Consider the following 17,513-nt stretch of genomic DNA (forward strand, 5'->3'; position numbering starts at 1 on the left):
AGCGACACAGCCCTGCTTTTCCTGAAACGGCCGAGGTACCTGGAACGGAGGAGGCGACGAGACCAGAGAGGAGGAGGGCAGAGAGAAGCACCAGGCAGCCGAGGCCGAGGCAACATCCAGCGACGGACAGTCGTGTACCACTTCTACTCCACATCCCGCGGCCGCCCAGAGATGCTGGGCTGCTTAAAATCGCACTAGGCTTCTCAGTTCTTCCCTCTTCATTCGTCTCTCCTCCCTCCCCCCACCCGAACAACCTGTCCTTTGACCGGGAGCGAGGCCGGAGGAGACAGTAAAGGTCCCGGAAAAACAGTTTTAACATCAAAGAGAAATAAAGAACAAATTGGCCGCTCAATTTCCCGAGCGAGGCGGATGGATGCACAAGTTGATGTTTAATTCGAAACAAACAAGAGGCAAGTGTCCAGTGTGTTTAATTGTCAGATTAGCTTCGAAAGAGAACACGTAGGATTAGGCTAGAAAGAATAGTCGTGGAGTCACACAGCGTGGAAACATGCCCTTCGGCCCAACTTGCCCATGCCGACCAACATGTCCCTTCTACACTAGACGCACCTGCCCACATTTGGTTCATATCCCTCCAAACCTGTCCTATCCATGCACCTATCTCGTACACGTTGGGGTAGTCCCAGCCTCAACTACCATCTCCGGCAGCTCGTTCCATACACCCACCACCCTCTGTGTGAAAAAGTTACCTCTCAAGTTCCTTTTTAAAAAATCCCCCTCACCTTAAACCTATGTCCCCTGATTCTCAATTCCACTACATTGGGTAAAGTACTCTGCGCATCGACCCGATCATGATTTTATACACCTCTATAAGATCACCCCTCATCCTCCTGCGCTCCAAGGATTAGAGTCTCAAGCTCTGCCTGTAGCTCACACCCTCCAGTCCTGGCAATGGAAAGTTAGTGTTCTGAGGGATAAGATATTCTGTTCAAGTAAAATAAATCATTGAGAGAGAAATAGAGAGAGTGAGGAGAGGTAGAGGGATGGAAAGAGAGTGAGAGACAGGGAGGGGGGGCAGAGAGAGGGAAAGTGAGAGACAGAGAGAGAGGGGGAAGAGGGAGGGAGAGAGGGGAGAGGTGGAGAGAGGGAAAGAGGGAGGGAGAGTGAGAGGGTGAGAGGTAGAGAGAGGGAAAGAGAGGGACAGAGAGAGAGGAGAGGGACAGAGAGAGAGAGGGGGGCAGAGGTAGAGAGAGGGGAAGAGGGAGGGAGAGTGAGAGACAGAGAGGGGAGGTAGAGCGAGAGAGGGGGAAAGAGGGAAGGAGAGTGAGAGAGAGGGAAAGAGGGAGGGAGAGAGAGGGACAGAGAGAGAGAGATAGAAACATAGAAAGTAGGTGCAGGAGGAGGCCATTCGGCCCTTCGAGCCTGTACGCACCGCCGTTCAATATGATCATGGCTGATCATCCAACTCAGTATCCCGTACCTGCCTTCTCTCCATACCCCCTGATCCCTTTAGCCACAAGGGCCACATCTAACTCCCTCTTAAATATAGCCAATGAACTGGCCTCAACTACCTTCTGTGGCAGGAGAGGGGGAGGGGGGCAGGAGGAGGAAGAGGAGGAAGAGGAAGAGGAAGAGGAAGAGGAAGAGGAAGAGGAAGAGGAAGAGGAAGAGGAAGAGGAAGAGGAAGAGGAAGAGGAAGAGGAAGAGGTTCTATTGGGAGCAAAGATACTAGAGGAGCAAGATAGACCACTCGACCCTACAAACCGTAGTGCGTCACGGCGCCATTTTAGTAGGCAGAAACCTGCAGAAACATTCCAAAAGAAAAATAACAACAATCTGTGAGATGATAGATGAGATATAGTCTGCATGTTAATGGATTCATCACACATACTGTTCCCCACAACACTGATTACACTGCGAGAGGCAGAGCGAGCGGCGGGGTTTGCTTACTAAAATGGCGGACGTTACGCTCCTTTGCGAACGCTTCAGTATAGGCAATTTGCTTACTAACATGGCGGACGTTGCGCTCCTTTGCGTACCCTTGTGTGGACGCTTTGCCTACTAAAATGGCGGACATCACGATCCGTTGCCTAATCAGTATGGACGATTTGCCTACTAAAATGACGGACATCACGCTCCGTTGCGTACACTTCGGAATAGGCAATGTGCTTACTAAAATGGCGGGCGTTACGATCCTTTGCGAACTACACTTCAGTATAGGCAATCTGCCTACTAACATGGCGGACATCACGCTCCGTTGCGTATCACACTTCAGTATAGGAAACTTGCTTACTAAAATGGCGGACGTTGCGCAGTCTGAAGAAGGGTCTCGACCCGAAACGTCACCCATTCCTTCTCTCCCGAGATGCTGCCTGACCTGCTGAGTTACTCCATCATTTTGTGAATAAATCGATTTGTACCAGCATCTGCAGTTATTTTCTTACACTTACGTATATGCGATTTGCCTACTACGATGGCGGACATTACGCTACGTTGCGTACACTCCAGTATAGGCAACGTGCTTACTAAAATGGCAGGCGTTACGCTCCTTTGCGAACTACACTTCAGTATTAGGCGATTTGCATACTAGAATGGCGAACGTTGCGCTCCTTTACTTACTACACTTCTTATAGGCGAGTTGCTTACTACAATGGCGGACATTACGGTCCGTTGCGTAATACACTTCAGTATAGGAAACTTGCTTACTAAAATGGCGGACGTAGCGTTCCTTTGCGTACTACACTTCAGTAATCTCCCGAGATGCTGCCTGACCTGCTGAGTTACTCCAGCATTTTGTGAATAAATTGCTTACTAACATGGCGGACGTCACGCTCCTTTGCGTACTACACTTCAGTATAGGCGGTTTGCTTACTAACATGGCGGACGTCACGCTCCTTTGCGTACTACACTTCAGTATAGGCGGTTTGCTTACTAACATGGCGGACGTCACGCTCCTTTGCAAACTACACTTCAGTATACGCGGTGTGCTTACTAAAATGGCGGACGTTGCGCACTACACTTAATAGGCAATGTGCTTACTAAAATGGCGGATATTAGCTCCGTTGCGTACACCTCTGAATAGGCAATGTGCTTACTAAAATGGCGGTCGTTACGCTCCTATGCGAACTACACTTCAGTATAGGCGGTCTCGACGGAGTGGTTCATCTTGCTGCTATGTCCGCCATGTTGCAACGTTGAGAGGCGGAGGGCGAGACTCGGCCTCGGCCATGGACGCGTGGGTGCACTTCACGGCGCGGAGCCAGGGCCGGGAACGGCTGCTGAGGTGCGGGGCCTGGTGGGGGGCGTCGGGGGGGGGGGGGCGGGTGGAGCCGCGGAAAGGCGGGATTAGAGAGAGAGAAGGGAGGCGCACAGCAACATGATGCCGCCGGAAGTCCCGCCTCCCAGACACCCATTGGCCAATTCGGACCCCGGCGGCCACCTGATTGGTCGCTCGGTCCGTCACACATCATCCAGCAAGTTGGTGTGAGACAACAGATGCAGGAGGAGGCCATTCGGCCCTTCGAGCCTGTACGCACCGCCATTCAATGTGATCATGGCTGATCATTCTCAATCAGTACCCCGTTCCTGCCTTCTCCCCGTACCCCCTGACTCCGCTATCCTTAAGAGCTCTATCTAACTCTCTCTTGAATGCATTCAGAGAATTGGCCTCCACTGCCTTCTGAGGCAGAGAATTCCACAGATTCACAACTCTCTGACTGAAAAACTTCTTCCTCATCTCCGTTCTAAATGGCCGACCCCTTATTCTTAAACTGTGGCCCCATGTTCTGGACTCCCCCCAACATTGGGAACATGTTTCCTGCCTCTAGCGTGTCCAACCCCTTAATAATCTTATATGTTTCGATAAGATCTCCTCTCATCCTTCTAAATTCCAGTGTATACAAGCCTAGTCGCTCCAGTCTTTCAACATACGACAGTCCCGCCATTCCGGGAATTAACCTAGTAAACCTGCGCTGCACGCCCTCAATAGCAAGAATATCCTTCCTCAAATCTGGAGACCAAAACTGCACACAGTACTCCAGGTGCGGTCTCACTAGGGCCCTGTACAACTGCAGAAGGACCTCTTTGCTCCTATACTCAACTCCTCTTGTTATGAAGGCCAACATTCCATTGGCTTTCTTCACTGCCTGCTGTACCTGCATGCTTCCTTTCAGTGACTGATGCACTAGGACACCCAGATCTCGTTGTACGTCCCCTTTTCCTAACTTGACACCATTCAGATAATAATCTGCCTTCCTATTCTTACCACCAAAGTGGATAACCTGGGACGTGGTGCTGGGATGGTCATTTGTTTTTTCTCTTTAAAAGGTTTCAAAGGCATTTTATTGTCACCTGTACCAGTTAATGTACAGTGATATGCGAATTATTACACAGCCATACGAAAGCAAAAAGCACCAAGACACACAACGACATAAAAGTTAACATAAACATCCACCGCAGCAGATTCCTTGCGATCCTTATTGTGATGGAACGCAAAAAAGTCCAATCCCCTTCCTCTTTATTCTCCCGTGGTCAGGGCGGTCGAAGCTCCCGCATCGGAGCGATAAAAGCTCCCACATCGGGGCGGTCGAAGCCCCCCCCCCACAGGGCGGTCGAAGCCCCCGTGTCGGGACGATAGAAGCTCCCACGGGTTGGAGTTCCTGAAGTCGGTCTCTGACCAGAGACTGCAGGCTCCGCGATTTTAAAATCCACAGTCATCCACGGTTGGAGCTCCGGGGTCAACTCCTGGCAAAGGGATCGCGGGTTTTTTTTGTCTATCCTTGGTTTTAAAACCAGCATCTGCAGCTCCTTCAATCACAGGTCATGGGAGTAGAATGAGGCCACTCGGCCCACCGAGTCTACTCCGCCATTCGATCATGGCTGATCTATCTCTCCCTCCTAACCCCATTCTCCTGCCTTCTCCCCATCACCCCTGACACCCGCACTAATCAAGAATCTATCTATGTACGCCTTAAAAATATCCACTGACTCTGCCTTAAAAGTATCCGCAGCCATCTGTGGCAAAGAATTCCACAGATTCATCACCCCTTGACTGGCAGTGGGAGGGAGATGGAGTGAGAGGGGGAGGGACTGGGAGGGAGTGAGGGGGGTAGGAGGGAGAGTTGGGGTGGGAGGGAGAAGGAGTGAGAGGGGGAGGGAGAGTGGGAGAGGGAGGGTGGGGGTGGGAGGGGGAGGGAGATGGAGTGAGAGGGGGAGGTAGTGGGAGAGGGGGAGTGAGAGGGGGAGGGAGAGTGGGAGGGGGAGGGAGGGGGAGTGAGAGGGGGTGGGTTGGGAGGGAGGTGAGCTCTGGGGGAGCAGGGCATGTGACATGGTGTGTACGACGGCTGCGTGTGTTGCAGGTCGGCGCAGTACGCGTCTGCGTTGTTGGCGTATTCGCTGCGGCGGAGCGGGGCCAGCCCTGAGCTGGTGATGCGTCTCACACAGCTGGAGGCTCACCTCAGCCTGGGGCGCAAATGTGAGTAACACCCCCTCCCCTCTCTCCCCTCCCCCCCCATCCCCTCTCATAGAAACATAGAAAATAGGTGCAGGAGGAGGCCATTCGGCCCTTCGAGCCAGCGCCGCCATTCATTGTGATCACAGCTGATTATCCACAATCAGTAACCCGTGCCTGCTTTCTCCCCCATTCCCTTGATTCCATTAGCCCCTACAGCTCTATCTAACTCTCTTTTAAATTCATCCAGTGGATTGGCCTCCACTGCCGTCTGTGGCAGAGAATTCCACAAATTCACAACTCTCTGGGTGAAAAAAATTCTTCTCGCTTCAGTTTTAAATGGCGTCCCCTCTATTCTTAGACTGTGTGTCCCCTGGTTCTGGACTCCCCCAACATTGGGAACATTTTTCCTGCATCGCAGCGGTAGAGTTGCTGCTTTACAGCGAATGCAGCGCCGGAGACTCAGGTTCGATCCTGACTACGGGTGCTGTACTGTAAGGAGTTTGTACGTTCTCCCCGTGACCTGCGTGGGTTTTCTCTGAGATCTTCGGTTTCCTCCCACACTCCAAAGACGTACAGGTATGTAGGTTAATTGACTGGGTAAATGTTAAAATTGTCCCTAGTGTGTGTAGGATAGTGTTAGTGTGCGGGGATCACTGGGCGGCGCGGACTTGGTGGGCCGAAAAGGCCTGTTTCCGTGCTGTATCTGAAATAAAAATTAAAATTAAAAAAAATAAAAAAAATTATACGTCTCTATAAAATCCCCTCTCATCCTTCTAAACTCTAAAGTCCTTCTAAAGTATGGATTTCGAGCTAAACTGTCTACCGCACTCGCGCTAATGGAACTAGTAGAGAATATTTCAACTGCAATTGATAATAAAGAATATACCGTGGGAGTATTTATAGATCTCAAAAAAGTGTTTGATTCCATAGATCATGATTTACTGATGAATAAGTTAGAAAGATATGGTACTCCTGCACCTATTGTCTATTGTCTATTGGAGGAGTAACATACTCCTGGTTGAGAAGCTACCTTCAAAACAGATATCAGTATGTTTAAGTAAATAATTTTGGTTCAGAACTTAAAGGTTACCTGTGGGGTTCCGCAAGGCTCGGTGCTGGCCCCGAAGCTCTTTATACTCTATATAAATGATATTTGTAAGGTGTCAAAATTGTTCCATTTAGTTATATTTGCGGATGACACAAATTTATTTTGTTCAGGGAAAAATATGAAGCAACCTTTGGACACAGTTAAAGGGGAATTGGGAACCCTAAAGAAGTGGTTTGATACTAATAAATAAATTGTCATGAAATCTAAGTAAAGCAAAATTTATCGTGTTTGGAAATCGAAAAATAAATTCGGAGGTAACACTTATGATTAATGATGTAGAAATTGAAAGAGTGTATGAAAATAAATTCTTGGGAATGATAATAGATCATAAACTCTGTTGGAAACCTCACATACAACATATCAAATCAAAACTGTCTAAGTCCATTGCAATACTGCACAAAACTAAGGCCATCTTGAATCAAAATTCACTATTTACTTTATATTGCTCACTCATTATTCCATATATTACATACTGTGTGGAAGTATGGGGAAACACCTATAAAACTAGCACTAATTCAATCTTTATATTGCAAAAAAGAGCTATAAGAATTGTCAATAAGGCTGGTTATAATGACCCAACCAACCCATTATTTATGAAATCATGTGCCCTAAAATTTATGGACCTAGTAGACTTTAATACTCTACACATAATGTTCAGAGCAAAAGAAAGAACACTTCCTGACTGTATCCAAGGGTTGTTTCATCATATCATATCATATACATACAGCCGGAAACAGGCCTTTTCGGCCCTCCAAGTCCGTGCCGCCCAGTGATCCCCGCACATTAACACTATCCTACACCCACTAGGGACAATTTTTACATTTTACCCAGCCAATTAACCTACATACCTGTACGTCTTTGGAGTGTGGGAGGAAACCGAAGATCTCGGAGTAAACCCACGCAGGTCACGGGGAGAACGTACAAACTCCTTACAGTGCAGCACCCGTAGTCAGGATCGAACCTGAGTCTCCAGCGCTGCATTCGCTGTAAAGTAGCAACTCTACCGCTGCGCTACCGTGCCGCCCAGTTTCCAGTGAGGGAGAGGGATAATTATATATTTGAAAAAATGAGAGCAAGGACAAATGTGAAAAATAGATGTGTGACTGTTAAAGGGGTCAATTTATGGAATAGCTGCAACAATGAATTAAAAGTGTAGTAATATGTGTAAATTCAAGAAAATGTTCAAAAATATTATATTTGAAAGATACAAAATATGTGATCAGCACTGAGAAATGGCGGACATGACAGAAATGATGGATCTTGACTATATTTGTGTTTCTTTCTATGTTTTATTTATCTGCTTCTGACTTATGATGTTGTGTTGGGTTTTAAATTATATTTTGTTAAGTATTAAGGGTCGGCACTATAAGCTTTGGCTTCTGCCCACACCTTTTTTTAGGTCAGAAAATGCATTGTTTTATTTTTGTTACAATGATTTCGTACTATTTAACTTTTACAACTGTACGGTCAATCTGTTGTATTGTATTGACCGAAATCAATCAATCAATCAAACAGACAGACAGACAGACAGACAGACAGACAGACAGACAGACAGACAGACAGACAGACAGACAGACAGACAGACAGACAGACAGACAGACAGACAGACAGACAGACAGACAGACAGACAGACAGACAGACAGACAGACAGACAGACAGACAGACAAATGGATCAATGAATGAATGAAATGAAAAGAATAAAACTGCAGTGAATACGAGCCTAGTCCTTCCAATCTTTCCTCATATGACACCCTCTCCCCTCCACTCCCACCCCCTCTCCCCCCTCTCTTGATTCCCCTACTCTGGGTAAAAGATGCTGTGCATTCACCAGGTCTATTCCCCGCATGATTTTATACACCTCCATAAAATCACCCGAAGGTAGACACAAAAAGCTGGAGTAACTCAGCGGGTCAGGCAGCATCTCTGGAGAGAAGGAACGGGTGACGTTTCGGGTCGGGACCCTTCTTCAGACTGGTTAGGGGTAAGGAGATACAGACGGTGATGTGGAGAGATAAAGAACAACTGAATGAAAGATATGCAAAAAAAGTAACAATGATAAAGGAAACAGGCCACCCTCTCTCCATCCCCCAACCTTACACACACACTCTCTCTCCCCCCTGCCTCTCTATCACATCCCCCCTGCCACCCTCTCCTCTCTCTCCCCCTGCTCCTATCTTCATCCCTCTCTCTGATAGGAATCTGATGGGTAACGTTTCCACACAGAGGGTGGTGGGTGTACGGAACGAGCTGCCAGAGGAGGTAGTTGAGGCTGGGACTATCCCAACGTTTAAGAGACACTTGGACAGGTACATGGATAGGGCAGGTTTGGAGGGATATGGGCCAAACGCGGGCAGGTGGGACTAGTGTAACTGGGACATGTTGGCCGGCGTGGGCACGTTGGGCTGAAGGGCCTGTTTCGGTGCTGTATCACTCTGTGACTGTCCCCTGCCTCTCCCTCTCTCCCCGTGGTCCAGTGCTGCGGTTGGGCTCGTCGGTGGAGTCGGTGGAAGCCGCTAAGCGGTCGATCCACCTGCCGGACCTGACGCTGAGGCTGTGCGTGACCATAGCTCACCTGAACCGCGCCATCTACCTGGGCTGTGACAACCTGCTGTGGGCCGGCAAGGTGGGGCTGGCCCCCCGGCTGGACCTGGAAAAGTGGAGCCAGCGCTCCTACAGGTAGACCCCGCCTCTCCCCCCATCTCCCACTCCCCCCATCCCCCACTCCCCCCCCATCCCCCACTCCTCCCCATCTCCACTCGCCCCTCCACCCCCATCCCACACTCCCCCACCCTTCCCCCCATCCCCCACTCCCCCCCCACATCCCCCACTCCCCCCCATCCCACACTCCCCCACTCCCCCCCATCCCCCACTCTCCCCTACTCCACTCACCCCTCCACCCCATCCCACACTCTCCTCACCCCCGTCCCCCACGCCCCCCACTCCACTCGCCCCTCCCACACTCTCCCCTCACCCCTGTCCCCCCTCACCCCCCGTCCCCCACACCCCCATCCCACACTCTCCCCTCACCCCTGACCCCCCGTTCCCCACTCCACACCCTCCTCCACCCCATCCCACACTCTCCCCTCACCCCTGTCCCCCACTCTCCCTTGTCCCCCTCTCCCCCATTCCCCACTCTCCCCTTCCCCGTCCCCCACTCCCCCGTCCCCCCCTTTCCCAGCCCTCTCCCCCCACAGTCTCCCCCGCGTCCTCTTTGCTCTGACCCATCAGCGCTCCCCCCTCCCCCACCTCTGCCCAGTCTCTTCCTATCTCCCCCACCACCTCTGCCCCCCGCCCCCCATCTCCCCACTGACCCCCCTCCCATCTGTACCCTCCCCGCCGTCTCCCACTGACCCCCCTCTCTCCCGCCCCCTGTCTCCCCACTGACCCCCCTCTCTCCCCTCTGCCCCCCCGCCCTCCACACTGATCCCCCTCTTACGTCTCCCACTGACCCCTCTCTGCCCCCCTGCTGTCTCCCACTGACCCCCCTCTCCCCCTCTGCCATCTCCCCACTGACCCCCCCCTCTCCCCCTCTGCGTCCCCCACTGACCCCCTCCCCCCTCTTTCCTTCCTGCTTCCCCCACTGACCCCCCATCCCCCCTCTGCGTCCCCCACTGACACCCCTCTCTCCCCTCTGCCCTCTCCCACTGACCCCCCCTCCCCCTCTGCCATCTCCCCACTGACCCCCCCTCTCTCCCCCCTCTGCCATCTCCCACTGACCCCCCCTCTCTGCCCCCTGCCATCTCCCACTGACCCCCCCTCTCTCCCCCTCTGCCCCCCTGCCGTCTCCCACTGACCCCCCCTCTCCCCCCGCCATCCCCCACTGACCCCTCTTTCCCCGTGTCGCAGGTACTACCTGTTTGCGCTGCTGATGAGCCTGAGCCGTGACGTGTATGAGCTGAGCGTGCTGGCAGAGCGGGAGGAGCGGAGCCACGGGAAGGGGCCGGGGGGCGAGGGTCCAGGAGCACAGGGGCCGGGGGGCCCGGGCGTTGCCCTCACGCCGGTGGGCAGGGGCCTGGCACGGCTGCGGCTCCTGTGGGGGGTGCTGCGCTCCAACCCCCCCCTGCTGCTGGACCTGGTGAAGAACAGCTGCGACCTGCTCATCCCCCTCGACCGCCTGGGCATGGTCCGGACCAGCCCCGGGGTGGTGGCCCTCTGTGGCCTCACCTCCTCCCTGCTCTCCATCGTCAGCATCGCCCAGCCATGGCTGAAACTCAAGCCCTGATCCAAGGCCAGAGACACCGGCCAACGTCACAAACGGACACCAACCCCAGCCTTGGCTCAAACCCAGGCCCTGATCCAAGGCCAGACACACCGGCCAACTTCACCAACCCCAGCCTTGGCTCAAACTCAAGCCCCGATCCAAGGCCAGAGACACCGGCCAACGTCACAAACGGACACCAACCCCAGCCCCGGGTCAAACTCAAGCCCTGATCCAAGGCCAGAGACACCGGCCAACGTCACAAACGGACACCAACCCCAGCCTTGGCTCAAACTCAGGCCCTGATCCAATGCCAGAGACACCGACCAACGTCACCAACCCCAGCCCCGGGTCAAACTCAGACCCTGAGTCCAGGCCAGACCTCCGGCCAACGTCACGAACGGACACGAACCCCAGCCTTGGCTCAAACTCAGGCTCTGATCCAAGGCCAGAGACATCGGCCAACATCACAAACGGACACGAACCCCAGCCTTGGCTCAAATCCAGGCCCTGAGCCCAGGCCAGACACACCGGGCAACGTAACCAACCCCAGCCTTGGCTCAAACTCAGGCCAGACACACCTGCCAACGTCACGAACCCCAGCCCCGGGTCAAACTCAAGCCCTGATCCAAGGCCAGACACACCGGCCAATGTCACATACGGACACGAACCCCAGCCTTGGCTCAAACTCAGGCCCTGAGCCCAGGCCAGACACACCGGCCAACGTCACGAACCCCAGCCCCGGGTCAAACCCAGGCCCTGAACTCAGGCCAGAGACACCGGCCAACGTCACCTACGGACACGAACCCCAGCCCCGGGTCAAACTCAGGCCCTGAGCCCAGGCCAGACACACCGGCCAACGTCACCAACCCCAGCCCCGGGTCAAACTCAGGCCCAGAGCCCAGGTCAGAGACACCGGCCAACGTCACGAACGGACACGAATCCCAGCCTTGGCTCAAACCCAGGCCCTGATCCAAGGCCAAAGACACCGGCCAACGTCACTTACGGACACGAACCCCAGCCCCAGGTCAAACTCAGGCCCTGATCCAAGGCCAGAGACACCGGCCAACATCACATACGGACACGAACCCCAGCCCCGGGTCAAACTCAGGCCAGAGACACCGGCCAACATCACATACGGACACGAATCCCAGCCTTGGCTCAAACCCAGGCCCTGAGCCCAGGCCAGAGACAACGGCCAACGTCACGAACCCCAGCCATGAACAGAGCAGAGGCAGCAAGATCCAGGCGCCGCACAGACTCGAACCCCAGCCTCCGCTCAAACTGAAGCCCTGACTGACCAGAGACACCGGCCAACGTCACATACGGACATGAACCTTCAATCCTGACACAAACTCAAGCCGTGAACAGACTGGAATCTGACTAAGGGCACCGTAAGGACACAAACCTTCAGCCCTGCCACCGCACGATCAACCCGCAGGAGGCCCGGGTTCGATCCCGACGACGGGTGCTGTCTGTGCGGAGTTTGCACGTTCTCCCCGTGACCTGCGTGAGATTTCTCCCAGATCTTCGGTTTCCTCCCACACTCCAAAGACGTGCGGTTTTGTAGGTTAATAACATAACATAACATAACATAACAACACTTTATTGTCACTCGGCACAACACCGAGCGAAATTTCAGCAGTCACACAAAATACAGCAAAAAGAAAAGAACACAGGACACCCGACCCCAACACAAACATCCATCACAGTGACTCCAAACACCCCCTCACTGTGATGGAGGCAACAAAACTTCCCCTCTCTTCCCCCCGCACCCACGGACAGGCAGCTCGACCCCTACCGAGGCAAACGACACGCACAGCCCCCGCAAGGGGATGGAAGGCCCCCCGGCCGAGCCGCCCCGGGCACCGAAACGTCCCGCGGCCGAACAGCGCTGACGATGTTAAGTCCAGCGGCCAAGCCGCACCGGGCACTGAAACGTCCCGCGGCCACACCGGGCGATGTTAAGTCCAGCGGCCAAGCCGCACCGGGCATTGAAACGTCCCGCGGCCACACCGGGCGATGTTAAGTCCAGCGGCCAAGCCGCACCGGGCATTGAAACGTCCCGCGGCCGAGCCGCACCGGGCACTGAAACGTCCCGCGGCCACACCGGGCACTGAAACGTCCCGCGGCCACACCGGGCGATGTTAAGTCCAGCGGCCGAGCCGCACCGGGCACTGAAACGTCCCGCGGCCGAGCCGCACCGGGCACTGAAACGTCCCGCGGCCGCACCGGGCGATGTTAAGTCCAGCGGCCGAGCCGCACCGGGCACTGAAACGTCCCGCAGCCGAGCTGCGCCGGCAATGTTAAGGCCCGCAGCCGAGCCGCGCCCCGGGGAAGAGACCTAATAAATAAAGGTTTCCCCCCGCCCCACCCCCCCACCCCACCCCACACCCCCACCACACACCCCCACCACACATACACAGCCAAAAACAGAAACAAAAACCATCCCAACACCGACACAAACAAAAAAAAAGAAAAAAAGACAACAGACTGCCAGAGAGCCGCAGCCGTTAGGCGCAGCCAACTCCTCCAATTGACTTGGTGTAAATGTAAAGATTGTCCCCCAGTGTGTGTGTAGCATAGTGTTAGTGTGCGGGGATCGCTGGTCGACGCGGACTTGTTGGGCCGAAGGGCCTGTGTCCGCGCTGTATCTCTAAACTAAACTAAACACTGAACAAAACCCAGCCTGGCTCAAACTCAAGCCCTGATGGACGACGGTCAGCAAACCACAGACACGGTCTAAGCAACAAACCCCAGTCACAGAGTGATACAGTGTGGAAACAGGCCCCGTGCCCAACTTGCCCCATCTACACTAGTCCCACCTGCCCACACCGGCCAACATGCCCCAGCTACACTAGTCCCACCTGCCCACACCGACCAACATGCCCCATCTACACTAGTCCCACCTGCCCACACCGGCCAACATGCCCCATCTACACTAGTCCCACCTGCCCACACCGGCCAACATGCCCCATCTACACTAGTCCCACCTGCCCACACCGGCCAACATGCCCCATCTACACTAGTCCCACCTGCCCACACCGACCAACATGCCCCATCTACACTAGTCCCACCTGCCCACACCGGCCAACATGCCCCATCTACACTAGTCCCACCTGCCCACACCGGCCAACATGCCCCATTTACACTAGTCCCACCTGCCCACACCGGCCAACATGCCCCAGCTACACTAGTCCCACCTGCCCACACCAACCAACATGCCCCATCTACACTAGTCCCACCTGCCCGCGTTTGGCCCATATCCCTCCAAACCATGTACCTGTCTAACTGTTTCTTAAACGTTGTGATAGTCCCAGCCTCAACTACCTCCTCTGGCAGCTCCTTCCATACACCCACCACCCTCTGTGTGGAAAAGCTATCCCTCAGATTCCTATTCAATCTTTTCCCCTTCACCTTGAACCTATGTCCTCTGGTCCTCGATGCCTCTACTCTGGGCAAGAGACTCTGTGCATCTACTCTGTGTTTGGGTGGGAAAGAGAAGGGGGGTTTACTTCCGATCACGTTGCTTGTCGGCTTCCCGGTTTCCCACTCCGCAAGTCAGACCCTCCAACCAACCTCACCGTACGGATAACATTCGTCCATCGTCACTGCTCTTCCTGAAGACCCCCTACTGTTGGGTTGCCATTGGGACTGTATTGTGGATCTGAAGGTATACGGATTCACTCAGCAAACCGTCTCTGCGCCATTATAAACACAAAAAGCTGGAGTAACTCAGCGGGTCATAGAGTCATAGAGTCCCGCAGCACAGAAAGAGGCCCTTCGGCCCATCGTGTCCGTGCCGCCCGTTACCAAACACAGTCTAATTTTAATCCCATTTTCCTGCATTTGGACCGTAGCCCTGAATGTTGTAGCATTTCAAGTGCCCATCCAAATGCCTCTTAAACGTTGTGAGTGTTCCCGCCTCCACCACCACCCCAGGCAGTGAGTTCCAGACTCCAACCACCCTCTGGGTAAAAAAGTTATTTCTCACATCCCCCCGAAACCTCCCTCCCCTTACCCTGTATCTATGTCCCCTCGTTGTTGAACCTTCCACCAGTGGAAGAAGTTCCCCGCCATCTACCTTATCTATGCCCCTCATGATCTTGTACACCTCGATCATGTCCCCTCTCAGCCTTCTCTGCTCCAGGGAAAACAACCCCAGTCTGCCCAGTCTCTCCTCATAGCCGAGGCCCTTCATCCCTGGCAGCATCCTGGTGAATCTCCTCTGCACCCTCTCCAAAGCTATCACATCCTTTCTATAATGTGGTGACCAGAACTGTACACAATACTCCAGCTGTGGCCTCACCAGTGTTCTGTACAATTCCATCATTACCCCCCTACTTTTATATTCGATGCCCCGGCTAATGAAGGCCAGTAACCCATATGCCTTTTTGACCACCCTGTCCACCTGTCCTGCTGCCTTCAAGGACTTGTGTACCTGTACTCCAAGGTCCCTCTGTACCCCTGTCTTCCCTAGGGTCCTTCCATTCATGGTGTATTCCCTCTCCAAATTATTCCTGCCAAAGTGCATCACCTCGCACTTTTCAGGATTAAATTCCATCTGCCACTGCTCCGCCCATCTGACCATCTCATCTATATCTTCCTGCAGCTTCCAGATCCCTTCCTCGCTATTCACCACCCCCCCTAACTTTGTGTCATCTGCAAACTTGCTGATCATGCCCTGTACGTTGACATCCAGATCATTTATGTAGATCTGGCAGCATTGGGCATCTGTAGGTCGGGCAGCATCTGTGGAGAACATGGATAGGTGACGTTTCACAGAGTGCTGGAGTAACTCAGCGGGTCAGGCAGCATCTGTGGAGAACATGGATAGGTGACGTTTCACAGAGTGCTGGAGTAACCCAGCGGGTCAGGCAGCATCTGTGGAGAACATGGATAGGTGACGTTTCACAGTGTGCTGGAGTAACTCAGCGGGTCAGGCAGCATCTGTGGAGAGGAATGAGTGCTGTTTCGGGTTGAGACCCTTCTTTGGACTGTCTGCATCAGAAAAAATAATCTACATAAATAAGCTTTTTTTTTAACAGCTGGGAATCTTTAATGTGTGTCTCTGAACTGTGACAGTTTACAGAACCTAATTAATATCAGTTTAGTCTATTTAAAATGAGTTTGTGAACTGCCCGCAGTTACTTCTTACATGTTATACTGTTACGCGGAGCTGGCTTACTATAGAGCTGGTCTCTCTAGATTACTAGTGAATTAGTCACCCTAAGACGTGTAGGAAAATAACTGCAGATGCTGGTACAAATCAAAGGTATCACAAAATGCTGGAGTAACTCAGCGGGTCAGGCAGCATCTCTGGAGAGAAGGAATGGATGATGTTTCAGGGCCGAGACCCTTCTTCAGACCCTAAGATTGTTAGCATGGTCAGGTACTGCGTCTGGGGCCGCTAACTAGTCATGTTATTCTAAGATGCCAGTAAGGTAAACGCATTGGGAGGGGTGTAAAGTGGTGAGGTGGAACGTGAGAGGTCTAGGCCATATAATGAAACGTGCCAACGTTTTTTAACATTGAATAACATTCTCAGCAGACATACTGTTTCTACAAGAAACACATGTGAAACATAAATTTAAGGATAACTCAAAGCTCAGCTGGATAGAGGAGATATATCAGTCTAGGAAACTAAATGCAGATGCTGGTACAAATCGAAGGTATCAAAATGCTGGAGTAACTCATGAGGTTCTTGAGGAATATAAAGAATGTAAAAGGAATCTTAAAAAGGAAATTAGAAAAGCGAAAAAAAGATATGAGGCTGCTTTGGCAAGTAATGTAAAAGTAAACCCCAAGGGGTTCTACAGATATGTCAATAGCAAAAGGATAGTGAGGGATAAAATTGGTCCATTAGAGAGTCAGAGTGGACAGCTATGTGCTGAGCCGGAAGAAATGGGGGAGATATTAAACAATTTATTTTCTTCGGTATTTACCGAGGAGAAGGATATTGAATTATGTGAGGTAAGCGAAACAAGTAGAGTAGTGATGGAAATTAGGATGATTAAAGAAGAGGAGGTACGGACACTTTTGAAGAATATAAAAGTGGTTAAGTCTCCAGGTCCTGATAGGATATTCCCTAGGACATTGAGGGAAGTTAGTGCAGAAATAGCAGGGGCTATGACGGAAATATTTCAAACGTCATTAGAAACAGGGATGGTGCCGGAAGATTGGCGCATTGCGCATGTTGTGCCTTTGTTTAAAAAAGGTTCTAAAAGTAAACCTAGCAATTATAGACCTATTAGTTTGACGTCTGTGGTGGGAAAATGAATGGAAAAGATACTTAGGGACAATATATATAATTATTTGGATAATCAAGGCCTGATTAGAAACAGTCAACATGGATTTGTGCCTGGAAGGTCATGTTTGACTAATCTTCTTGAATTTTTTGAAGAGGTTACCAGGGAAATTGATAAGGGCAAGGCTGTGGATGTTGTCTATATGGACTTCAGTAAGGCATTTGACAAGGTTCCACATGGAAGGTTGATTAAGAAGGTTAAACCGTTGGGTATTAATAGTGAGGTTGCAAGATGGATTCAACAATGGCTGAATGGGAGATACCAGAGGGTAACGGTTGACAATTGTATGTCAGGTTGGAGGCCAGTGTCTAGTGGAGTGCCCCAAGGATCTGTGTTGGGTCCACTGTTGTTTATCATTTATATTAATGATCTGGATGATGGTGTGGCAAATTGGATTAGTAAATATGCAGATGATACTAAGATAGGTGGAGTAGTTGATAGTGAGGTAGATTTTCAAAGTCTACAGAGAGACTTGGGCCTTTTGGAAGG

The 17,513-nt window shown here is 52.2% G+C and overlaps 1 protein-coding gene across 1 annotated transcript; it reads left to right on the forward strand.

Moving 5' to 3' along the window:
- The first annotated feature begins 3,103 nt into the window (after positions 1–3,103).
- Positions 3,104–17,513, forward strand: pex11b (peroxisomal biogenesis factor 11 beta). The gene is made up of 4 exons (XM_078431827.1): positions 3,104–3,241; positions 5,316–5,431; positions 8,993–9,194; positions 10,365–17,513. The coding sequence occupies exons 1-4, from the start codon at positions 3,186–3,188 to the stop codon at positions 10,738–10,740; spliced, it is 750 nt and encodes a 249-aa protein (XP_078287953.1). The 5' UTR covers positions 3,104–3,185; the 3' UTR covers positions 10,741–17,513.

Source organism: Rhinoraja longicauda, chromosome 44 (assembly GCF_053455715.1).
Source record: "Rhinoraja longicauda isolate Sanriku21f chromosome 44, sRhiLon1.1, whole genome shotgun sequence".
Taxonomy (NCBI): domain Eukaryota; kingdom Metazoa; phylum Chordata; class Chondrichthyes; order Rajiformes; family Arhynchobatidae; genus Rhinoraja; species Rhinoraja longicauda.

Bases quoted from the DNA above. Each gene is read 5' to 3' on its own strand.
- pex11b (XM_078431827.1), top strand. From the start codon at position 3,186: ATGGACGCGTGGGTGCACTTCACGGCGCGGAGCCAGGGCCGGGAACGG. The intron at 5,432-8,992 runs GTGAGTAACACC...CCCGTGGTCCAG, and splicing joins CCTCAGCCTGGGGCGCAAAT to TGCTGCGGTTGGGCTCGTCG. The intron at 9,195-10,364 runs GTAGACCCCGCC...CCCGTGTCGCAG, and splicing joins TGGAGCCAGCGCTCCTACAG to GTACTACCTGTTTGCGCTGC.